General features: G+C 48.3%; 1 protein-coding gene across 1 annotated transcript; it reads left to right on the top strand.

The window, feature by feature from the left end:
- Window positions 1–5,230: 5,230 nt before the first annotated feature.
- On the top strand, window positions 5,231–9,529 carry C3H1orf216 (chromosome 3 C1orf216 homolog). The gene is made up of 2 exons (XM_086379014.1): window positions 5,231–5,414; window positions 7,580–9,529. The coding sequence occupies exon 2, from the start codon at window positions 7,585–7,587 to the stop codon at window positions 8,266–8,268; it is 684 nt and encodes a 227-aa protein (XP_086235140.1). The 5' UTR covers window positions 5,231–5,414; window positions 7,580–7,584; the 3' UTR covers window positions 8,269–9,529.
- Window positions 9,530–25,590: the final 16,061 nt, after the last annotated feature.

The raw sequence follows: 25,590 nt of genomic DNA, 5'->3' as shown, positions 1-25,590 counted from the left end.
TCCCCAAAGCCATGTGGAAAGTTAACAGAGAATATGAGCTCAGGAAAAAGAAGAAAAGGTCACAGTGTCTTGGGTTGGCCAAAAAGTTCGTTCAGGCTTGTCCACACAGTGTACTGGAAAAGCCTGAACGAACGCTTTGGCCAGCCTAATAGCTTGTCCCCCAAGATCGGATGCCAGTGCTTTGTTTTGCTGTGGAATCTTTGGGAGCTTCCTCATCTACCTTCCTGCCATCCACAAGATGAAGCCCAAGGTGCCTGGAATGGTGGTCAAGGCCTTTCACAACCGGGCCAGATTTACCCTTCAGCCTCGTCTCCCATCTCCATTTACCCTTCAAGCTCCAGCCACACTGACCTCCTCTGTGTTATCTGAACACACACTCCACATTCGGTTTCCTCTGCCTTCACTTGCTTTCTCTTGGTGAGCTTCGATTCATCCTTCAAGGCCTTCAAATATGCCCTCTGTGAAGCCCTTCCTTACCCTCTTTTGGGCTCATTAATTTTGTCTTCCAGCTCTGTTGCAGAATCTGTCACATTGTATAGCCCACTCTTTTCTATTTCCCTTTCTAAACACAGCGCTGTCCACCAGTCCTGATTCTGCACTGATTCATTCCCTGGCACAAAGCAGGTAACTGGGTGCTGAATGTGAATGACTGGATGGGAAGGGGCAAGGTCCTTGAGACCGAAACACTTTGATCCTGCCCATCTCTTTCTCCCAGGAGTACTGACATTGAGAAATTATCCACCTAGAGAGGAACTCATGTTGATTCTATTACTTGAAGTAGGAATTTCTCTCATGTCCCCTTGTCTCCTTGTCTGACAGCCCCGGCCCCTTGGGCCTGGGTTTGGTTACTCCTTGCTGGCCAATCTTGGCTCTGATATCTGTCTGCTCACCAAGATACCAGTTCACTGCCACTGCAGGATCTTCACGATGGGCTGGCCTGCTACAGAGCCCTGTTCAGGCTGGTTCCGTCCATCTCGGGTGGTTTCTGTGTCCCTGCCAGTTAAGTCCCTGCAACCTCTGTAGCTGGGTGGACACAGCCACAGACACCCCTTCACCTGGGGAGACTGATTCCCTGGCAGCCTGGCTAAGGAAGCCTCTGGAAGAACAGACACCTGGTGGTGGTAGTTTAGACGCTCAGTCCTGTCCGACTCTTGCAGCCTCATGGACTGTAGCCCACCAGGCTCCTCTGTCCATGGGATTTCCCAGGCAAGAATACTGGAGTGGGTTGCCATTTCCTTCTCCGGGGCATCCTCCCCATCCAGGGATTGAACCCACATCTCCTGCATTTCAGGCGGATTCTTTACTGCTAAGCCGCCAGGGAAGCCCATAACAGACATCTACGTGTCTGCTTTTCTGTAGATATGGACTCCCCTTCCCCCCTGGAGGAGTTTTTGTCCTCCAGGCTTCCAGCTGTCTGAAAATCCTGGAGTTGCCAGGACCACTGTCAGAGCACTTACTTCGTTAATTATACAGTGTTAGAGTATTCCACCCAACGTGATCCTTGGCTAAGGAAAGAGAAGCCCTTGGAATTCACTTGTCAGGTATTGTTATTTAGAAATAACCCGCTTTATAGAACAATGGAGTGACCAGCTGATGACTCAGCTCTGTCAGGTTATTGCACACCGAGTGTATTAGAGGTTTTAAATAAACAATCGGTATATAGTTATTATTTGTAGCCAGAATACACAGGAAGAGTAGAGGCAGGTGCAGCACGTTATGCGATTGCACCTAATGACTTTCTCAGTCTGCCTCCTGTCTCTGACATTCTACTTTCTGCAGTTCAGGAGGTTTTAGCGTCTAGGGAGGAATGTTTCTAACCAGGAAATGCAAAGATGATGCCACTGCATTTTGGGCTCCTCATAATACTAGAGGAATAGGAGAAAGGAGGTCACACGGTAGGCTGCACTGATAAGGACTATTAAGGGGAAATAGAGTTGCTACTACTTAGTGAGGGCTGAGAGGTAACTGAGTGGCACCCAGGGGACCACGCTGTACTCTTGTATTAATCAAGATTCTTTCAGTTGCCAGTCAGAGAAATTCCCCTTGAGTCAGGCTTGGAAAAATAAGGGCCGTGTTGCAAGGTATACCAAGGCCTCAGGAAACAAGGACAGGACTGTTACCAGGACTTCTGTCTTTCTGTGTCTGCATGTCACACACATGCAGACTACTTTCTCCTACTACTTTCTCCTACAAATAGGCTGACTTCTATTTGGCAAAGAATGTGATTGTTGTGGTCCTAGGCTCACATCTTCCTTGCCTTGCCTTCCTTTAATTTTATTTCATTAATTCCCAGAGAAGGACTCTGACTCACCTAGAGCGGGAGTCATAGTCCTAGGCTCCTCAAACTTCCATGAGATCCACCCAGTTAGAGCTGGGAGAGACCAAGCCCAAAGGAGAGGCAAGAGGAGCTTTTCAGGACTCATCAAACAAATAATTAGATAAGGCTGTGACTGTATGACAAGGGAGACCTGCATCATTGCAGACCACCAAAGCTCAGAGACTTTACAAGTGAAGATTTGGATCACATCAGAAAGAAGAAAACTCCAGTTGAAGGTAAGGGGAATTTGCAGTAGATAAGGGAAAGGGGGGCTAGTTAGGTCTCAGTACCTGATGTGGAAATGGGGCTGAGGTCTCTGCATGTATATTTTTAGCTGGAGTAGTGTCCAAAGTTTGAGTTACTTCTGCATTTCCTTTTTATTTCCTCTTCCCTCTTAAAATACAAATTTTCATAATTATATTTTTTTTCTTTTCTATTTCCCTTATTTTGTATATAGGATTTGTTGTTGTGATTTAATTTGCTATTTACTCTCTAGTTATTCAGTTGCGTCTGACTCTTTGCCACCCCATGGACTATATAGCCTGCTAGGCTCCTCTGTCCACGGAATCCTCCAGGCAAGAATACTGGAGTGGGTTGCTATTTCCTTCTCCAGGGGATCTTCCCGATCTGGGAAGGAGACGAAATCCAGATCTCCTGCATAGCAGGCAGATTCTTTACCATCTGAGCCACCAGGGAACTCTCTAGGTTGCAGAATGGTAAATTGGAATTAAGTTGGAAATGGAAGAGGATGACGTATCATGGAGATCAGTAACAAATTCTTCCTCTTAAAAAAAAAAGCAAAAGAAAGGGAAGAGGGAAAGACAAGGGTACTTTTTTGGCCTCCAGGCACAGCTCGTGGGATTTCAGTTCTCCAACCAGGGATGGAATCCGGACCCTTGGCAGCGAAAGCACAGATCCTGACCACTGGTTGTTGTCGTTCAGTCACCCAGTTGTGTGACTCTTGGCGATCCCATGGACTGCAGCGCGCCAGGCTTCCCTGTCCCTCACCATCTCCCAAAATTTGCCCAAGTTTATGTCCATTGCGTCAGTGACGCCATTCAGCCATCTCATCCTCTGACACCCTCTTCCCCTTCTGCCTTCAATCTTTCCCAGCATCGGGGACTTTTCCAATGAGTCTGATGCTCTTCTCATCAGATGACCAAAATACTGGAGCTTCAGCTTCAGCATCAGTTCTTCCAACGAGTATTCAGGGTTGATTTCCCTTAAGATTGATTGGTTTGATCTCCTCGGTGTACAGGGACTTTCAAGAGTCTTCTCCAGCACCACAGTTTGAAGGCATCAATTCTTTGGAGCTCTGCCTTCTTTATGGTCCAGCTCTCAGAACCATAGAAGACCACCAGGAAGACCACAACCTTGACTATTCGAATCGTTGTTGGCAGAGTAATGTCTCTGCTTTGCAATACACTGTCGAGGTTTGTCATAGCTTTCCTGCCAAGAAGCAATCATCTTCTGATTTCATGGCTGCAGTCACCATCCACAGTGACTTTAGAGCCCAAGAAGAGGAAATATGTCACTATTTCCACCTATTCCCCTTCTATTTGTCATGAAGTAATGGGGCTGGATGCCATGATCTTAGTTTTAATATTTAGTTTTAAGCCGGCTCTTTCACTCTCCTCCTTTACCGTCATCCAGAGGTTCCTCAGTTCCTCATCACTTTCTGCCATTAGAGTGGTATCATCCGTATATCTGAGGTTGTTGATATTTCTCCCACCTATCTTGATTTCAGCTCGTAACTCATCCAGCCCAGCATTTCCCATGATGTGCTCAGTATATAAATTAAACAAACAGAGTGACAGCAGACAGCCCTGCTGTACTGATTTCTCCATCTTGAGCCAATCAGTTGTTCCATACAGGGTTCTAACTGTCGCTTCTTGACCCACATAAAGGTTTCTCAGGAGACAGTTAAGACAGTCTGGTGTTCCCATCTCTTTAAGAGCTTTCCACAGTTTGTTATGATCCACACAGTCAAAGGCTTTGGTATAGTCAATGAAACAGAGGTAGATGTTTTTCTGGAATTCTTTTGCTTTCTCTGTGATCCAGTAAATGCTGGCAATTTGATCCCTGGTTCCTCTGCCTTTCCAGGGTATTTTTAAACGTATTATGATTGAAAGATGAATCATATTTAATTGGTGGCATGGAGGGGGTAGCATGAGAAAGGTATAAGCAAATTGCTGGGTTTACTTAGTAAAGCTGTGGGTATGGAAGGGACCTCCTGGAAGCTCACTCGCCCTAAAGGCTAAATTTGTCACAGACGTCTTTCCGGGGCTGCCTCTCCCTAAGGGCAGCCAGTGCTTTTTGGTTTTATCATTAGAGTCAGCAATTACTCTGTTCATTAAGTGACTTTAATGAAATAAGCACAAAACGAACATATAACTTCAAATTGTGAAATAGAAAAAAAAAAAAAAAAAAAAGCCTTGGGATAATATAATAAGGGGAACTATCTGGCCTAGGAGGTCAGAGAAGGTTTACCTGAGAAGAGATCTGAGATATGAGAGGAGAGAGAATTTTAAGCAGAGGGAACAGTGCGGCAGAAAGGAGCGCGAGGCTGCTCAGTTGCAGAACCCAAGGGCAAAGGCTGAAGCCGGAGCGAGAGAGCAGGATGCTGAGCCCCACGGCGGCTGCCTTAAGGATTTAAGCGGCAATGCGGAAGCCACTGACGGCTTTTAGGCTGGAGGGTGCTGATGACACAATCAGATTTTCATTCTGAAAATGTCACTGTGAGGCAAACCGATCGGGGAGACCTAGTGAATGCAGTTAAGAAATTAAACAGGATCTGCAAGGCTGGGTCCAGGCTGCCGGAGGCGGGGGAGGAGGTTCCGGCGCTCGGACCTGCGAGCGGCTCCGCAGAAAACCGAACCGGCCCACGTGGGCCAGGCCGCCCCGCCCCGCCGTGCTGACGCCGCCCGACTCCGCAGTCAGGGCCTGGGCTGGGCGCAGAGCCCGGGAACCCGCACCCCACGCCCCGAACCACGGGGACGCCCAGGCCAAGGGGCCACCTCCCCAGCCCCGAGGGAGCAGTTCCCGCCGCGGAGACCTAGCTACCGGAGCCAGCCAGGCGGGGCGGCGCCTCCAGACAGTGAGTCGGGGCCGGATCGGGAGGGTTTGGACCCCAGCCGCAAGGGGCGGGGGTCGTTGCCTCTGCCCAGCTGCCTTTTGCTGGTCGGGGGGGTGGGGGGGGCCGAGGATTAGGGAAAGATGGTCTGGATCCTCTGTCTCCTGGGGATGGTATCCCTTTCCCGCAAGTCTAGGCAGGAAGGGAAGCCGCCTCCGCTCATCCTTACCACCCCCGCCCATCCCCTCACCTCCCACCTTCACCATCCCCGCCCCACCGCACCCACCCCCGACAAATTGCGGATTAGCCTGGAGAGAAGCCTGATGCCAGGGTTCTCGGCTCCCATTTTACCTTCCCTGAGGACCGCTTGATCCTTAGCACCGCCCCCACCTCCTTCCAGCTTGCTTCACGGCCCCGCCCAAGTTTAGAAAAAAAGAAACCATTTGGGCGGGGACGATCTCCGGGCACCTTGCTTAGCGGGATGGAGTCTGTAGGTTTCCAAGGGACTGTCCCTACTGTTGCCCCCAGGACTTCTTCCCAGTACTGTGCTGGATGTGGGGAGCGTCCCTGCCACATTCACCGACGCTCCCCCTTACTCTTACTGATTCCCTTTTTCTAATCCTAGTAATTTATGGTCAGTAGAAACTTGTCAATTTAAATTCAGATTTGGGGAGAAGTCGGTTATTGGGAAGGAAAGAATAATGTGGTGTGCCCTCTCTCCAGGGCCTCAGGATGGAGCAAGATAGAGGCAGGGACCTGGGATAGTAATAAACATGGAAGGAAGGGGGTGAGGCCAGAAGAGAGGCTTGTCAGTGGGAAAAGGGCTTCCTCACTGGGCAGAAGAGGGAACCCAGCCCAGCTCTTCCAGCCCTGAGCTGTCAGCAGCACAGATCCAACTGCCCTACTCACTCACTCAGCAAGGAGGTAGTGCCACCCGCTCAGTGCCAGGTTCTGTGCTGGCTCCTGAACATGGTGGAGGTTATAGAGAGGAATTCCATGTCCAATAGAGGGGCCAGTAGGCTGCTATGACAAGATAGAGGAAATAAAAACATGTTGAATAGACATTTACTGACCATCAACTACGTGCCAGGGACAAGAAACAAACAGGCATAAGACAGCATGTGTCCAAGCAGTGAGGACCCAGAGGAAGGCACAGTTGACTGTATGTTTGTGTATTTAGGGGCATGGGGAGAATGTCAGGATGGTTTCAGCAAGGTGGGGATATTAGAGCTGAATCGTAGCATACAAAGACTTCCCTTGTGGTTCAGCTGGTAAAGAATCCTCCTGCAGTGCGGGAGACCTGGGTTCCATCCCTGGGTTGGGAAGATCCCCTGGAGAAGGGAAATGCTGCCCACTCCAGTATTCTGGCCTGGAGAATTCCATGGACTGTGTAGTCCACAGGGTCGGCTTTCACTTCACTTAGCATACGAAAAGGAATCTGCCGGTGGAGAAGGGAAGAGCTGGGAGGGAAGCGGAGAGGAAGGATATGTTGGGCCAAGGGGATTGTGGGAGGAGAATAATGGTGTGTTCTGAGATCTCTGAGCAGTTTGGGATGGTGGGAGGGGCTGAGAGTGGTAAGAGACAGGTCTGAAGCAGTGAGCAGGGGCCAGAAGAAACACAGCCTCTTAGGCCAGGAAGAGGTTTAGCAGCAGGTTAGAGGCAGAGAGGTCAGTGAAAAGTCATAGCAGTCAGTAATCCAGGTTAGAAATGGCCCACACCAAGAGAAAGGGAGCTGTATGTACATCTGCGTGCATGTGTGAGTGCCCGCAGTTTCTGGTCCGTGTGGTTGGAGAGTGGGCCTGCTTGGCTGACAACACTGAACAGGGAGCAGGGCAGGCCGTGCAGAATCCAAGGAGCCTATGGTTGGTTGCAGAATTCAGCAGCAGTTGGATCTGACTCTCTGACAGATCTGAGAGTCACCAACACGTGGTAGCTCTTGAACCTCCAGCAGAAGGTGAGGTCATCTGGGGAGAAGTGCCTACAAGGAGAGGACAGCTTGCCTCAGGGCCAAGGGAGAACCCTGTGAGGAGACTGAGAATTGGCAGCAGAGAGGGAAGAGGACAGCCACCAAGGGAGGTGTTAGCAGAGTCAAGGCAAAGGGGCAGCCTGGTGTCTGTTGCTAGGTTGTCTCGACTTCAGGCACCCTACCCTCGCCTGCTCTGACTCATTCTTCTGCTTCCCCTTTACAGACCAGATGTTCGCCATCCAGCCAGGGGTTGCTGAGGGGGCTCAGTTCCTGGGGGGCCCGCCTCCTGGAGTATGTCCACCCGAACTTCAACCAGACAGCAACTCCAACTTCATGACGAGTGCCAAGGACGCCAATGAGAATTGGCACGGGATGCCAGGCCAAGTGGAGCCCGTAGTAATGAGGAGCTCCTCCAAGTTGCCCTCTGACAACCAGGATTTCCAGGCTCCTGGACTCCCTGAGGGGGAGATCCGCAGCCCACCGGAGGGGGCAGAGATTCCTGGAGCTGGGCCTGAGAAGAAGGGTGGTGCCAGCACAGTCTGCTCCCCGCTGGAGGACAATGGCTATGCTAGCAGCTCCCTGAGTGTTGACAGCCCTAGCCGCAGCCCTGAGTCTGCCTGTGGGACCCCTCCTGGCCCTCCAGACCACCTTCTGCCCTCGGTGGCCCAGGCTGTGCAGCAGCTGCAGGCTCAGGAGCGCTACAAAGAGCAGGAGAAGGAGAAGCACCACGTGCACCTGGTGATGTACCGTCGCCTGGCCCTGCTCCAGTGGATCCGGGGCCTGCAGCACCAGCTGGTTGACCAGCAGGCCCGTCTGCAGGAGAGCTTTGACACCATTCTAGATAACCGGAAGGAACTTATCCGCTGCCTACAACAGAGGGCAGTACCATCCGGGCCCCGGCACCAAGACTAGGGGTGTCTCTGTACAGGGGTGCAAGGGTTTATGTATATATTTGCAGACATGTGTGTGGTTATGCACAAGCAAGTACAGATCATTTGCTGGCATAAGTGCAGGGAAGCATAAGTGAGTGTGTCAGTGCTAACATGTAGGCAGATGTGCACAGGCCACATGTGAAGCCTATGTGTAACTATGTACATATGTGTATGTATAGTATTTATGTTGTTGTTGTTTAGTTGCTAAGTGGTGTCCTACTTTTTTGTGACCCTGTGGACTGTGGCATACCAGGCTCCTGTGTCCATGGGATTTCCCAGGTAAGAATACTGGAGTGGGTTGCCATTTTCTTCTCCGAGGGATCTTCCTGACCCGGGGATTGAGCCTATGTGTCCTGTATTGGCAGGTGGATTCTTTACCATATGAGCCACCAGGGAAGCCCATAGTATATATGTAGGAGGAAGTAAATTTGTATATGTATGCATGGATGGGTACCCCATGGTGTGTATCTATGTGTGTGAGTGAAGATAGATATGCAAAAGATGTGTGTTTACATATAAGTGAGTTTGAGTGTGCAGATTTCTGGTGGGTATTTGTGAATGAGCCCTCGTGTGTACAGCCTATGTGTAGGGGTACATGTGTGCATGGGATATGCATATTAGGAGCATGTATGTTCAATTGTATATGTAGGGCATCCATCCGTACCTTATGTTACCCGTGGTCTACACTAGCCTTTTGTCTCCACAGGGTCCCACTGCTCCCTGGAGAAAAGGCTAGCCTGCTCTCATTTATCTGAAGGTTGTGGTTGATCCATTCTCTTGGAATTTCTCAGGCTAACTCTTTTGATCCCTCACCTTCACTCCTCCCAGACCTTGTTCTGCTAAGGCTGTTGTCCCTGATGGTGGATTTGCTGCTCTGGCCTACCCTGTCTTTTTGGCTGCAATTTTGCCAGGGCAGTTGGTGGAGAACTGCTATCAGGGAAGAGAGCTAGGATGGTGACTGACACCATGGCAGGCATGGGGGCGAGATCAAAGGAGAAGATAGGGGACTGTCCTGCTTGAATTCTGCCATTGGGCACATGGGAGATGGAGGAGATGACAGTGGCAGAACCCTGAGAAGACTGGGAGAATAGGAATTCTAAAACACCAGTTCCAACCAAATCACACCCTCCACTGCAGAGCAACTGTTACAAACCTTATTGACTTAAACTTCTGATGAAAAGGAATCTGTGTTGATATAATGTCATGTGTCAATTACACCTCAATAAAAAATAGAAAAGGAATGTGTGACAGGTGTTCTAAGGCTGTTGCAAGGAATGGACAGGTGTTCTAAGGCTGTTGGGGAAAACCTTACTTCCTTCTCTTTGTTTCTACTTGCTGTGCCTTTCTGGCTTTCGCAACCCTGCATGTCAAATTAATTTGGTCTGTGTCCCTGAGATTAGACTGTCTGGGCCAGGAGGAGCCGCAGTTCAGCCTTCTAGAGAGGGCAGTGGGCAGTGTCAGTCCAGCTCCTGGAAGCTCTTAGGATGCTGGGCCCTACCCTCTTATGTCACTGCATGGGGCTGATGGGCTCCAGCAGAGGCTCTGTGAGGTGGAGAGCAGGTGAGTTCTAGGGAGAACCAAGGACTAAGGTAGCTGAGCTCCCTGCTTTGCTTTTGTGAGCCAAGAGGATACAAGATCCTGATGGGTGATCACTGACATTGCCTCTGGCCCTCGTCTCCCTATCTGCAAAATGTGTGGGTGAATAGGTGAAAGGTATAGGCAGTGAGGCTGAAGCAAGGGCCCTGGGGACTCTTGTGTGGTAAGTATGAACCTGGCCTCTGGACCAAAACCAGGACAAATAAACTGAGGCAAAGAAATGCATTTCTTGGGTTTGTGTTTCTACTCTACCTGTTATCAGGTGGCCTCTTTTCCACACTGTCTGAGCTCCCCTTTTGAGCAGGGTTCTGGGCTTGGAGCTGGGGTGAGTGGGTGGAAGGAAGACACTGGGAGGAAGAATTCAGTCTCCTATGACTGGCAGTCTCATGGAGGGTTATGGGAGGTGGGTGTGGGGGGGATCTCTCCTCGGGGGCCTCTCAGTCCAAGAGGGGAGACTTTGGCTTCTGCCCAAGGGACTGTCCTTGTCCTGAGGCACCTTTAGGCCTAAAAGGGAGGGGTGTCAATTGTGAGGGACACATGCACACCCCACATTCATACAAGCATGCTCACATATTCAAATCTGCCCTAGAGATACCACTTCCCTGAAGGAGGTGGAAGCCTGACTGTAAAAGATTGAGTTAGGGTCCTCAGATGGTTCTGACACAGATGTAATTATAAAACATGTACATGATTTCAGATATCTGGTGATGCCAGTCTAGATTAGATCTTCTATTTTACATTAGTTTATATGATGAGTCATTCATTCATTTCTCAAAAATTCATTACTTTTATAAAGTCCTGAAAATTCAAAAATTCAGTACTTATATAAAGAAAGTATATTGCAGTTGACCCCTGAACAATGCAGGGGTTGGGAGCACCGAACCTCCACACTGTCAAAACTCTGCGAGTCAGCCCGCCATATTTGCGGTCCCTCCATATTCACGGTTCTGCATCCTCGGACTCAACCAACTGTGAATCATGTAGTACTGTAACATTTACTACTGAAAAAAATCTACATTTAAGTGGATCCATGCAGTTCAAACCTGTGTTGTTGAAGAGTCACCTGTAGTTAATCTACTGCATAACAAATTACCGTAAAACTCAGTGACTTCAAACAATGCACATTTGTTATCTCACCATTTCTGTAGTTCAGGACTCTCTCACCAGGCTACAGTCAAGATATCAGTCCAAGGTCCATGGTCTACTTTGTTGGGAGCATTCAGTTCCAGGAAGATTGGGGTCGCCTTTAATTCCTGGCTGTGTGGGCCATGGCAGCTTGCTTCATCAAAGCTTGCAAGCCAAGAAAGATACGAGTGCTAGCAAGACACAAGTCTCAATTTTCTGCAACGTAATCACCGAAGTGAAATCCCTCAATGTTGCCAGATTCTATTGGTTAAAATCAAGTTGCTTAAGGGGGACTATTACACACAAGGCCCTGAGTACTGGGAGGTGGAGATCACCAGGGACCATCTTACAGACGGTCTGCTTCCCAGGTGGCGCAGTGGTAAAGAACCTGCTTGCCAATGCAGGAGATGTGGATTTAATCCCTGGGTTGGGAAGATCTGGAGAAGGGAATGGCAACCCACTCCAGTATTCTTACCTAGAAATTTCCATGGACAGAGGAGCCTGGTGGGCTCTAGTCCATGAGGTTGCAAGAGTTGGACATGACTGAGCATATACACGACTCAAGCAAGGACTGTAGCCCTCTGGTGACGTGTTGGCCAGTCTCTACAGGCCTCACTGCAAACCAGTGTTAGTGTTTCCTCCTAAACACAGTATGAACAGGTAGCAGAGACAGGAAAGCAATGACATCTCTGAACATATGATCAAAGAAGACTTCCTGGAGGAAGAAGAGCCTAGAGAATGAGTGGAAGTTGAGACAACAGAGGATAGTGATTCCTAGGGCAGATTGGACCCAAATGTCTTGGATCCTCCAGTTACTAGCTGTGCCTCACTTTTTTTCAACTGTGCAATGAGTCATTCATGCTTTTCTCATAGCATTATTTGAGAGTTCAGGAAGTTCACACATGTATAGGGCTTAGAACTGAGCCTGGCACAGAGGAACGAATCCATAAGTGTTAGACTTGGACTGGGAGAGAATGAGGAGGCCATCGGAGCCAGGAGACGCAGCTGGGCAGTTATGTTGTGTGTTGTTGTTGTTGTTTAATCACTAAGTCATGTCTGACTCTTTGTGCCCAATGGACTATAGCCCCCAGGCTCCTCTGTCCATGATTTCCCAGGCAGGAATACTGCAGTGGGTTGCCATTTCCTTCTCCATGGGATCTTACCCACTCAGGGATCAAACCTACCTCTCAAGCTTTGGCAGGCGGATTCTTTCCCACTGAGCCACCAGGGGCACTGCGTGTTGTGCTATCTATTAAAAACCATTCCTTAAGGGCCTTGAATTCCAGACTTATGAGTTTAATGGGATGCTGGTGGTGAGAAGATGAGCATGACATGGGAGTGTCGCAAACCAGACCTCATATCCACACTCATATACATGCCCACACCCACCAGGCACCCACAGACACAGGGGAACCAGAACCCAGGCCTATGCATGCACGTGCACACACACACACTCACTCCTGGACACAGACCTACACTCCTCGTCCTTCCCCCACCCCTCTCAGAAAGAAAACTGCACCCAGCCTGGCGGGGGAGGGGGTGAGTGCGGGAGGTGCGGGTATGGGCGGTGAGGGGTGAGGAGGTGGGAATTCTGCACCGGTCAGACCTCCGACTCTCCCAGCCCCAGCACAGGGCAGCCAAAAATGTGTTTGCTCCTCTTCTCTAGGCCTGAAGGCTTCCCTGCTGCTGCTGCTGCTGCTGCTAAGTCGCTTCAGTCGTGTCCGACTCTGTGCGACCCCAGAGATGGCAGCCCACCAGGCTGCCCCGTGCCCGGGATTCTCCAGGCAAGAACACTGGAGTGGGTTGCCATTTCCTTCTCCAGAAGGCTTCCCTAGCCAAACCTTATCCTTCCCCAATCCTCCCCCCAAACCGCTAGGCTCAGAAGCAGTGGGTCCTCTAATAGCCCCATTCTCTTTGGTCACCTGTAAATCTGAGATGAGACGGGCCAGCGGGAGGAGGGAAGTGGCTCTTGGAAAATGTGGATCGTTGTACTGAGGTCAGGGCCGGGGGAAGGGCTAGGTCCCCCAAGGACCTGCACCCGCCACACACCCACACCGCGGATGAAAAAGGGTTTGGGCCGTAGGAGGGGGCGGTCCTAGGAGCTCCTGCCATGGGGGTCTGAGACCCTGCCCTACAATGGGGCGCGAGGTGGAGCTCGAGAGCTCCGCGCTGGGGAGGAGGGTGAGGGCCGGAGGACTGCGTACAGCGGGCGTTCAGCGGTCCCCGGGCGGGGCTCGGCCCGCGAAAGGCACAGACAAAGAGGCAGCCTCCCCGGACCCCCGCGCCACCTTGAGCCGGGGACTCAGCACAAAGCGGGGGGCGGGTGGAACCGAGTACACCCCACGCGCCGGCGCGCACGGAACTGTTGATCCGCACGATCGGGAGCGACGTTTCCTGCGCCTAATCCCAACAAGCATGAAAACGGCTCGAGCAGCCCGCCAGCAGGCCCTTTGTCCCGGCCCCTCGCGGGGCAGCTGCAGCCGGGATCCCGCCCCCCTTTTGTGTCTCCTCCCCCGCGCCCGTCTCCGCCCTCCCCACCTCAGCTGCCCAGAGGGCCGCAAGCCTCCCAGGGCTCTCGCCTCGGGCACTTGGGCTGCACAAAGAGGGGCAGCGCCCCTAATCTGGGGGAGGAGGAGGATTAACCCTAGGGTCTGCAGGGAGGGGAGGGACTGTGGAGAGAAGAGAGAGAGGGGGCTGCGGTGTGCCGGTGATGTGGCCTGCAAGTGAGAACTTAGATGTGGCACTGGAACCGTGAGGGACACGTTTGAGCGAGTGCAAGTTAGCGGGCGGGAGGGGCCCGGTTTGTTACTCCTGCTGCTTGGACTCCTCTGGCCAGCCTCCAGCATTCAGCGTTCAGACAACTCTCAGGGCAAGAAACTCCCTAGACCTTGAAGGGTTGCCCTGGGACCTCCTCTCTCTGCACTCCTCCCAGGATCGCCTCCGCTCTGTGTCTTGGCCTCTGCCCATCGTCTGAACTCCAGCAGGGCCTCTGCCGCCAACTGCCCCATGGACAGCTCTACCCAGAGGACCCACAGCCCCTCAAACCTCCCGTGTCCAAAACTGAGTTCATCTACCCCTTCCCACAAACCTGCTCACCCCACTCAGTCATCTGGGGTGTGAGCCTTGGTCCTCCTGGTCACTCCTCACACCCATCATCAGGTCCTGTCTCTTCCTCCTTGCAAACACTTCTCTAGCCTATGCCTTCCTGTCCACTCCAACTTCCCCACCTTGGTTCAGGCCACCGTCATCTCAGGTGTAATGGTAAAGAACCTGCTTGCCAATGCAGGAGACATAAGAGATGTGGGTTTGATCCCTGGGATTGGAAGATCTCCTGGAGAAAGGCATGGCAACCCCGGTTTTCTTGCCTGGAAAATCCCATGGACAGAGGAGCCTGTCGGGCTACAGTCCATGGGGTCTCACAGAGTTGGACACAACTGAAGCGACTTAGCATGCACGCATGCATCTCTCACCTGGACAACTGGAAGGGCTCCTGGTCTTCTCCCTCTGTTCCCTTCACACTGCTCTAGAGTGGGGCTTCCATCTGATTCCTAGAAATTACAACCTTTCCAAGGCTCTCCAATGGCTCAGCTTGCTTAGCTGGAAATGCAGGGCCTTCTCTGACTGCTTCCTATATCCCCACTGGCCTGATCTTTCCCCAGGGTCTAGAGTTCTCAAGTTACTGTCTAGTCCACAAAGACCTGCCTCAAGAGCCTTCCTGGAGATTTTTCCCATGAAATCTCTGAGTAGCCTTGTCCCTCACCGAACCATCCTTCAGAGCCCCAAGGTCCAGGGAACTACAGGGCAGTGGGAAGGCAGACCTTCCAGAGGCGGTGCATGCTGGCCCAGCCTTGCCCACAATATGCCTGCCCCACGAAGGACAGCAGGTCTCCTCCCTGGCGGATGTGGCCCCGCCCTTCCATGGGCTTCCTGAGGTCTTTGTGGCCTCTGAGGCCACTCCAGGTGCATGAATCTTCAGAGCTGCTAGCCACTTTTGTCCTAGATCTCTCAGGATGGACCACATCCTGAGGGCTCAGAACCCCACACTTTGCAAGCATGTCTGAGTCACACTGTTCCTGTCACCACTGTCACCAGACACCTCCTCCTAGGAATCTGCTTCCAAGGTGCTCTTCAATCCTCGTCTTAGTCATAGACAGGAAAACCCTGTATCCAACAGATATTTGTTACTGTCTACCATGTGACAGACTTTCTGGTAGGCAGTGGTCACCTAGATGAATCAGACACAGTCCCCGCCCATTGGAACTTGACAGTCAATTTCTGGAGACCCAGACATGGGTAATAAGAATGCAGTGTGATAAATGCTAATACAAGTCTGTCCATGGTGCTACGTAAGCACTTTCTAAAACGTGTTCCAATGGGTAGGAAGTAAAAGATTTCCAAGTTCAAAGGGGATGATCAGGAGAGCGTTCAAGGAGGGGCTGATGTGGAGGATGTGACCAGGAGGATGAGTAAAAGCAGACAAGGAAGACAGCATCCTAGGCAAAGTGAAAGAGGACTTGCCCTGGGGAGCCAAGAACCAGGAGCCTCCAAAAGTTCAGAAGCCAGGCACTGTCCCAGAAACAATCTCTCTGAGCCAGCAACCACAATGAGGAGTGAGGCTTTACCTGTACAACTGTTATGAATGCTTGCTCTCATGGGGTTTGGCCTGAGACATCACATCACTTCCTGGGGTGCTGGGGAGTATAATAAAGTCAGTAAAGTATCCCACTTATCTGTGAACCACTCGAGCCTCTGTCTTCAGGTATACCCAGAACCTTCACAGTTTGAGAGAGTCTAAAGGAGGAATGAGTACAGGCCAGGAGTCCCAGAAGCCAGTCCTCTGAAGAAAGGGCTTCTGCTCCAGGTCATTGGATTTCATTATGGAAGCCAACAAGACTTCCTTAAAGGACCCTCCCTAATTAATATCAACTAAACTTGTTTCTGCAGGAACCATGCAGCATGGGGTCAGTCCAGAACATGCAGGTGGACACAGATGTATATGTGTGTGTCAAAACCCTGTGAAGAAGACCAGATCTTTCCTCTGGTGCATCTGGTGGGTTTCAATGCCATACTCCATTCCCCTCCCTTGATTTTATTCCTACTTGCATCTGTGTGTTATTCTTGTCCCTGCTTCTTCCCATTCTCAGCATCATCTTTCCTAACTCACTTCTCTATTTCAGCCCAAATGACCTTCCTAACAACATCGGCAATAAGAGAAGGAAGAAGGAAGAGGAGGAGGCAGAGGGTAGGAGGAGGAGAAGAGTGTCCTCTTAGATCGCTAACTTTGCGTCAGGGCAGCCACTGTTCTTGGTGCTTTATCTGTGTTAAGTCACCTAATTCTTAGAAGAAAAATACAATGATCATCCTCCAATCTGTGGATGAAGAAACCGAGGCCCAAGTTGTCAAGCAACTTGCCTTAATTCACATAATTGGCTGGAGGCAGAGCCAGGATTCAAGCCTAGGCAGTCTGGCTGCAGAATCAATTCTCTAACCACCTCAAAGTCCACAACCATTCCCTACCTGCCTTTATAACCATCTTCATTTCCTCCTACCCTACCCTATTCCATCCCAAACTCATTCTCATTACCATCCTTTCCTGCACATATTATCCCCGTCCCACTTACTCCATGCCCAATTGCATCCGCATTTGTTACCACCGTCACCACCACCCAACCTTTGAATCTTCCCCATTCCTATGCCCTTCCTCTTCCTTCCACCCCTTATAAAATTGGCTTTAGATTCTTTTTTTTTTTTTAATATTTATTTGGCTGTGCCAAGTCTTAGTTGTGGCACACATCTTGTGGGGTCTTTCATTGTGGCATGCAGGCTCAGGATTTGCTCTACAGCACATGGGCTCAGTAGTCGAGGCTGGGGAATGAACCTGCGTCTCTGGCATTGCAAGGCGGATTCTTAACCACTGGACCACCAAGGAAGTCACTAAATTCTTTTTCAAGTTCACTAGCCTTGTGAACAAGAGCTAAATTCACTTAAATTTTTGGAGCTCTAGTTTCCTCTTCTGTTCAAGGTAAGAAAGCAAGTACCATCTACTTTATAGGCTTGCTGTGAATATTAAATAATGCTCTTGAAATTGCCTTGTAATTTGCAGAATATTTTATAGCCCAGTATGTTGTTGTTCTGTTAATTTGCTTTGGTATTATTTTTTGCCCCATCTAGAAGCAAATGTTTAAATTTCAGTAATTGACCATTTGTCTTCTAAACAGTGAAATTTTTATGCTGTTTTGAAACTAATTTTAAAGAAGGCTACTGAAATGGTAATCTTTATTGTTTGTGCTTATTAATAATTTAAGGAAAATAAAAGTAAATGTTGCTTTATTAACCAGGTTGGGAATATGTTCCATGGGACGTCCTACAAATGAAATGGTTGTGAATGAGGGTGCTGTAGGACTCGATGGGGAGGAGGGGAGATGGGAATAAAGAATGGGAAAGAAGATGGAGAAGTGGATGTGAACGAGGTAGAGATAAAGAGCCTAGAATACAGATACAGATGAGAAAAGAATGATTAAGCTGTGCTGAGACTTCCCATGTGCCATTTTACTCTCAATATAACCCCAGGAAGCAGTTTCTCTATTATCCTATTTTATAGGTGAAAAAAAACCCCAAAGTTTCTTCAGGTGGGTTCCATTTCTGGCAGGACAGATATAATCATCTCTCTTCTCACATTCCACCTCACAGCTCGGGCCAGAAAGAAACATGTTTTTTTTCATAGAGACTCCTTGCCTGAGAAACAGGTTTATCTGTGCCCAGAAAGGGTCGTCTAAGCTAGGGAGCATCCCCATGACCCACCTAAGAGTAAGTTCAGTGGAACTAAGCAAGAGGTGGGAATTTGCCATTGGGATGGAAAGGGGAGGAGACTTGATAGCAGGTGTCTGCTTCATGCTGCAGCTTTACAGGTAACCTTCAGATGTCTGCTTCCTCCTTCATGTGGGAAAACCAAGGCAAGAGAAGGTTCTACTTCTTCCGATTCCTTGTGCCTAGAGTGCCTGAAATCCTCATACAGCCTACCAGGACTCACAAATCCCCTCACCTATGAATTAATATCTACTCCCAAAACTCACCCTGCTGCTGCTGCTTCTAAGTCACTTCAGTCGTGTCCGACTCTGTGCGACCCCATAGATGGCAGCCCACCAGGCTCCCCCGTCCCTGGGATTCTCCAGGCAAGAACACTGGAGTGGGTTGCCATTTCCTTCTCCAATGCATGAAAGTGAAAAGTGAAAGTGAAGTCGCTCAGTCATGTCTGATTCTTAGTGACCCCATGGACTGCAGCCCACCAGGCCCCTCCGTGCATGGGATTTTCCAGGCAAGAGTACTGGAGTGGGGTGCCATTGCCTTCTCTGGAAACTCACCCAGATAGGAGCAAAATCTTCTAGGTTGATTTCCTGATTCCCTACCCTAACCTGTCTCAGGTACAATCACCACCTTGATCTCCTTTTATACGGGAAACTCCTTTTGTATGAGACACTCAGATACTCCCCTGATTATTACCGAGCTCTAGTTGGTGTGCGTGCACGTGTGCATATACAGGTGAATTTTGGGAATAGGGGTCAGAATGGCTACATGCTCATCTAACAGACGAGGAGCCTGAGGCAGGGAAATGAGAAGGGAGATGTTGCTGACTCATCTAGAAATGGCAAATTATCTTGTGGAGTTTCTAGTACCTTGTTTCTTCACAATATTTAACATTTTTCAAATCAATTCCATTTCTGTTATTTGGCTACAGAGTAGGTGCAGCCAACCCTACCTTTCAGTGGAGAACCTATAGTCAAAGTCAAGCAGCATTAACCTTGGGAGTTATTTGAGTACTTTACTTAGTGAGGCAAGAATGACTAGAGTCACCTTGCCTTAAGAACTTTGCCCAGAGAAGGATAATTACCCTCAGGAGTCCCTTACTAAATTAGCAACCTATGGGTCTGCTCCCCACTGTAATACTATCCCCTTATATGTGATCAGAGTTTGATAGTTTACAGAACCTTTCCCTCTATTTTCCCATAGCTTTCTCATGACTACGATGGGAGGTAAGTGATGGCAAGCCTTTTTATAGAAGAGGAAATAGGCACTCACAGAGGTTAAGCGACTTGTACAGAGTTGACCAGCTTGCATTGGAGCCAGGACCTTACTCTTTCAACCAACACTCAGCTGCCCAGCTCTCACCCAGGTCTGTAATGATTCCCAGGGCAGCCATGTGGCAGGACTTAAAGAAAAGGAATGAATGTGTTCAGGGAGGGTTGCTGGCTCAGTGGGAATGCCTTGGCATTTGGATAATTCCTTGTGTCAGACTGTCCTGGGCAGTGTCCTAGGGTCCCAATTTAGCATCTTTGTTCCCGAGACCTGAGATACCAGTAGGACTGCCTACCTAATTATTGGGTCAAAGGTTGATCAGTGGTAAAGAATTCACCTACCAATGCAGGAAATACAGGTTTGATCCCTGGGTCGAGAAGATTCCCTGGAGAAGGAAATGGCAACCCACTCTAGTATTCTTGCCTGGAAAATTCCATGGTCTGAGAAGCCTCGCGGGCTACAGTCCATGGGGTTGTGAAGAGTCAAACACAATTAAGCACATACATACACATATTTTTAAAGCCGTCCCGCTCCTCTCTCCTCCCTGCCACTGAGAACCACAGGTCTGTGGTCTCAGCTTTCTCAATTTTGGACACTGGTCCTCTTTCTATTGTCCATCTCCTGCCATTCTTCTTTTCTCCCAGGGCAGTTTCAGAACATGCTTCTCTTGGACCCTATCAGCTAGAAAGCATCAAGAGTTACAGAAGCTTGAGCCCCCATGCCTCTGAGGCTTAAGGAGTGAAGTGAAAGTCGCTCAGTCACCGACCCCATGCTCCTCTGTCCACGGGATTCTCCAGGCAAGAATACTGGAGTGGGTTGCCATTCCCTTTGCCAAGGGATCTTTCCAACCCAGGGTTCAAACCTGGATCTCCTGCATTGCAGGCAGACTTTACGGACTGAGCTGCCAGGGAAGCTGAGGCTTAAGGGGGCTGTTCCTTTAAGAAGGCTGGTTCCCAGGACTAATGGGGGAGGGTGTACTAGGAGGGACAAGGCGGATGGGGCAGGGCAGTTGGTAGAGTAGGGAGAGGACCCCACCCCCGCCCCCTGCAGGCCTCACCTAATCGCCACTCTCTGCGTTATTACCCGCCTAACGCAGCGTGCTTTTAAATAAAATATGCAAAGATTTCTCTCTCAAATTATCTCCCCGGGCAAGCTAGCTCAACTCTAGCTTGTTAATAGAAAAAATGCTAATAGGTTCTCCCACCTCGTTCCCTCAGCCCCTAGGCCCTGGACAGCGCGTGTGATTCCTTCTTTCGGGGAATTTCTGTTTCCATTGAAACCAATTTTTAGGAGAATGGGAGAGCTTTCCCCAGGTACCGTTCGAAGGTAGAATCTTGGAAGGGAGGGAACGGCTCAGGTAAGAGTCTGAGGAAATCACTGTGTTATGGGGCTTGCCTCTTTCCGAGCCTCCTTTTCCTCATCTGAGATCTCAGTTAGTCCTTCACTGGGCTGGTGCAGGATAGGTGCACCTTTCCAGTTTAAACCTGCTGTGCTTGGAGGATACCGAGGTGGAGAAGACAGGCTCACTTCTGTCCTCAAGAAGCTTACAGTCTAGCAGGAAAAAAAAAAAAAACCCAGACCACTTACAATTTGAAAAGCAATTATAAGACATCTTAATCAAGCAATCAAAATCAGTGTCAAAGTAGGGAGACAAACGGATATCCACCTCCTAATATGGACCCAATCCTAGGAAACATTCCTGCCTAAGATGCAGGATCTGAGGGATGAAGAACCAAGGAGGAAACCATCAGACAAACCTAAATTCAAGGTCAGGCTCCGCTGGCAAGAACTTCTTAGAAATAGCAATGTTACGAAAGAAGAATGAACTGTTCCAGGTTAATTGGGCTAAAGAGCAAAGACAACTAAATGGAGAGCATCACCCGGATCATTTACTGGCTTTAGAGAAGGACAGTGTCTGTGAAGCACATCATTGGGACATTTAGCGAAATGTGAATATGGATTGTCTTACACACATTTTATTGTGTCTATTTACATTTCCTGAAATGGTCATCAAATTAGGGTTACATAGAAGAGTATCCTTGTTTGGGGGAAATATATGTAGAAATGTATATGGATAAAAGCTTGTATTTACAACGTAATGTCAGATGTCAGCAACTACTGTGACAAAATGTTAATGAATGGGGAATCAGGGGAGAAATTTAGGGTTGTTCATTGACTTATTCTTGCAACTTTTCTGTAGGTTTGAAAATTTTCAAAATAAAACATTGAAAAAAGAAAAAATATAATTGGCTTTTTAAAAGTATGATAATGATATTGTAGCTATGATTTTTATTTTTATTTTTATTTTTTTTTAAACACTCTCGGGGGGGAGGGGAGGCCCGGCAGCGGCGGCCTCAACGGGGGCTTGACGGCTCCCCCTCCCCCCCCCGGGGCCCCGCAGGGCCAGCTCCGCGGCGACTGCCACTGCAGCCTCCTAGCTATGATTTTTAAAGTCCTTATCTTTTAGGGACATTTGATACATAAAACATTTTCAGATGCAATAAAATGATCTGTATTATTTGCTTAACAATAATACAGGAGGAGGGATGTAGTTGGGAGTTCAGGTGAAACCAGATCCTTGTGCATTGATAACTGAAGTTGTGTGATGGGGAAGTTCTCTTGTTTTTTCTTGCATTTGAATTTTCTATAATTAAAAAAGTGTTGTTTTTGAGAAAAGCAGTTACAAGAAATATGATGAGTGTCAGAAGGAAAGTATGGGTCTGGCAGGGGAACGTAGTCCAGTCTGAGGGGTTTGAAAAGTGAAAGTTGCTCAGTCGTGTCTTTGTGACCCCATGGAATTCTCCAGGCCAGAATTCTGGAGTGGGTAGCCATTCCCTTCTCCAGGGGATCTTCCCAACCCAGGGATCAAACCCAGGTCTCCCACATTGCAGGCAGATTCTTCACCAGCTGAGCCACCAGGGAAGCCCAGTTTGGAGAGGTGTGGAACAGGTTTTCTAGAAGAAAAGAGTGTTTAAGCAGAGATTTAGAGCGAGTAGGGCCAAAGTAAGGAAGAGCTCTGTAAGCCAATGGTCCAAAAGGTAGGAGAGTGAGATGCAGTGTGGTGGAGTTCATAAGATCCAGGTGGAGATGAGAAGCCAGCTGGGGAGTGGAGATGGAGCTAATGAGGCTCTTGCAGTCCACCTAAGGCGTCATATTTTATCCTAAGAGCAATGGAGTGCTTGCAGCAAGGGAGTGACAGGATCAGATCTGCATCTGAGAAAGGCCACTCTGGTGCTTTGTGGGCTAATAGGAAGGTACCAGGCTGGGGACTGCTGTAAACTCCTGTCCTGTGAATAGCATCCGAATCACTTCACTTCCCTGAGCCTGCCTGACCCTCCCTTCCCAACTAAGGGATGGAAGTTCCGTGCCAGGTTTCAAATCTGGGACTAGCCCATCCCCAAAGCCCTACAGCTCTCATCCCATCTCCAATTTCCATTCCCTCCGTCATCATATGGAAGCTGTATGGCTGATGGTTAAGGGTTCAGATTCTGGAGCTGAGCTGCCTGGAGTCAAATTCCACCTCTGCCCCTTACTAGCTGATGACCTTGGACAGACTTCTTTAACTTCCTCATGTATAAAATAGGGATGATAATATTATTACTTACGTCACAGGGAAGTTGTGAGGATTCAATACATTGATATATATCAAGTGCTTAGAACAGTGCCCGACCTGTAATAAGGACTCAATAAGTCTACTCTGAAATAGGTAAGGGAGATTAAGAGGAAGAAACTTCCAGTCATAAGATAAATGAGTCATGAGTGTGAACTGTACATTGTGCAGAATACAGTCAATGATTATGTGATATCTTTGTATGGTTACAGATGGTAACTAGACTTATGGTGATCACTTTTGAAATGTATAGAAACAGCAAATGACTATGTTATGTACCAGGAGCCAACACTGTTGTAGGTCAATTATCCTTTAAAAACAAACTAACTAATAGGAAAAGATCAGGTTTGTCGTTACCAGAGGAGAGGGAGTGAGAATTGCATGAAGGTAGTCAAAACGTAAAAGTTATAAGATAAATAAATACCAGGGATGTAATGAGCAACATGACAAGTTTAGTTAACACTGCTGTATGAAAGTTATTAAGAGAGTAAGTCCTAAGAGTTCTCATAACAAAGACATTTTTTTCTATTTCTTTTATTTTGTATGTATGTGAGATGATGGATCATGTGTGGATCATGACGTACTGTGGAAAGCTCTTAGAGAGATGGGAATACCAGTCTTATCTGTTTCCTGAGAAACCTGTATGCGGGTCAAGAAGCATCGGTTAGAACGCTGTATGGAACAACTGATCAGTTCAAGATGGAGAAAGGAGTACGACAGGGCTGTCTGCTGTCACCCTGATTGTTTAATTTATATGCTGAGCATATCATGAGAAATGCTGGGCTGGATGAGTTACAAGCTGAAATCAAGATAGGTGGGAGAAACATCAATAACCTCAGATAGGCAGATGATACCTACCACTCTAATGGCAGAAAGCAACGAGGAACTAGTCTCTTGATGCAGGTGAAGGAGGAGAGTGAAAGAGCTGGCTTAAGACTAAAATATTAAAAAAACAAAACAAAACAAAACTAAGATCATGGCATCAGGCCCCATTATTGTATGGCAAATAGAAGGGGAAAAGGTGGAAATAGTGACAGATTTCCTCTTCTTGGGCTCTAAAGTCACTGCGGATGGTGACTGCAGCCATGAAATCAGAAGACGGTTGCTTCTAGGCAGGAAAGCTATGACAAACCTAGACAGTGTGTTGAAAAGCAGAGACGTTACTCTGCCAACAAAGGTCTGCACAGTCAAGGCTATGGTCTTCCCGATGGTCGAGTATGGTTGCGAGAGCTGGACCGTAAAGAAGGTAGAGCGCTGAAGAATTGATGCCTTCGAACTGTGGTGCTGTAGCAGACTCGTGAGAGTCCCTTGGACTGCAAGGAGATCAAACCAGTCAATCTTAAGAGAAATCAACCCTGAATATTCACTGGAAAGATTGATGCTGAAGCTGAAGCTCCAGTATTTTGGTCATTTGATGCAAACAGCCTACTCATTGGAAAAGTCGCTGATGCTGGGATAGATTGAAGGCAGAAGGGGAAGAGGGTGTCAGAAGATGAGATGACTGGATGGCATCACCGATGCAATGAACATGAACTTGGGCAAACTCCAAAAGGTGGGGAGGGACAGGGAGGCCTGGTGTGTTGCAGTCCATGGGGCCACAAAGAGTCGGACACAACTGGACAACTGAACAACAGCAAGATGATGAATGTTCAATAAACTTATTGGGGTAATCATTTCAGGATGTCTATAAGCCGAATCATTACGCTGTTCACCTTAAACTTACACAGTGTTGTATGTCAATTATCTCTCAAAAGTCCGGAAGGAAAAGAAGCCTACTTTGTACCAAGTATTGTCCTGGAAGGATGTGGGTGTGAAAGGGAAGAGAAGAATTGAAAGGGAAGATAAAGATCTCAGCTTTACTGGACAGATGGAACACAGGCCAAAAACAGCAGTATCAAAGCTCTCTCTCTTTTTTTTAATTTTATGACATTAAATACACTTGGAAACAACCAAGGTCCATCCATGGGGGAATGGCTAAGGACATCGTAACATCTAGTAATGTTTAAGAGGAGGTTGGAAAAATTCCCATTTTATCATATTAGGTGAAAAAGTCAGAAGTAAAATTGCAAACATCACATGACTTTAACCATATTCTGGAAAGAATAGAAAAAGAAATTCAAAGGAAATATGTTGAAATATTTACAGTGGTTACCTCTAGATGGTGCTATTTGGGTGTGGTTTAATTTTTCAAAAAATCTGTTTTTGAAATATCTAATAATGTGCATGAATTACTTGTGTAATGGTAGGGTTTCAACCTTATTTTGTTGAAAATAAGAACATGGCTTTTGGTTACAAATGACTAATAATGAACATCATTAGCCAGCAGAAAAATGCAAATCAAACCACAATGAGATAATTACTTCACACCCACAAGGATGGTTATAACCAAAACAACAGATAACAACAAGTGTTGATGAAGATGTGGAGAAATTGGAACTCCCATCACCAGCTGGTGGGAACGGGAAACAAGGTAGCCACTTGTAAAACAGTCTGGCAGTTCCTTAAAAGGTTAACATAGAGTTACCCACGTTTCTACAACCCAGTATAAATGTGGTCTACTCATACAGTGGACTGCTGCTGCTAAGTCACTTCAGTCCTGTCTGACTCTGTGCGACCCAATGGACCATAGCTGGCCAGGTTCCTCTGTCCATGGGATTCTCCAGGCAAGAGTAATGGAGTGGATTGTCATGCCCTCCTCCAGGGAATCTCCCCGACCCAGGGACTGAACCCACATCTCTAATGCTCCTGCAGTGACAACCAGGTTCTTTACCACTAGCACCACTTGGGAAGCCCACCGTGGACTATTACCTAGCGATAAAAATGAAGAGGTCGTACTGATGCATTTTTTATATTGTAATTATATTTCTTTATATATCATATTTTGAAAGTAATAAGGCC

This window comes from Bos grunniens, chromosome 3 (assembly GCF_055505025.1).
Source record: "Bos grunniens cultivar Pamir isolate PY7600 chromosome 3, Bosgru_T2T1.0, whole genome shotgun sequence".
Lineage (NCBI taxonomy): Eukaryota > Metazoa > Chordata > Mammalia > Artiodactyla > Bovidae > Bos > Bos grunniens.
The sequence above is the reverse complement of the archived record's forward strand: the minus strand, read 5'-3'. Positions and strand labels throughout refer to the sequence as shown.

Coding starts and splice junctions, on each gene's coding strand:
- C3H1orf216 (XM_086379014.1), top strand. CDS start 7,585: ATGTTCGCCATCCAGCCAGGGGTTGCTGAGGGGGCTCAGTTCCTGGGG.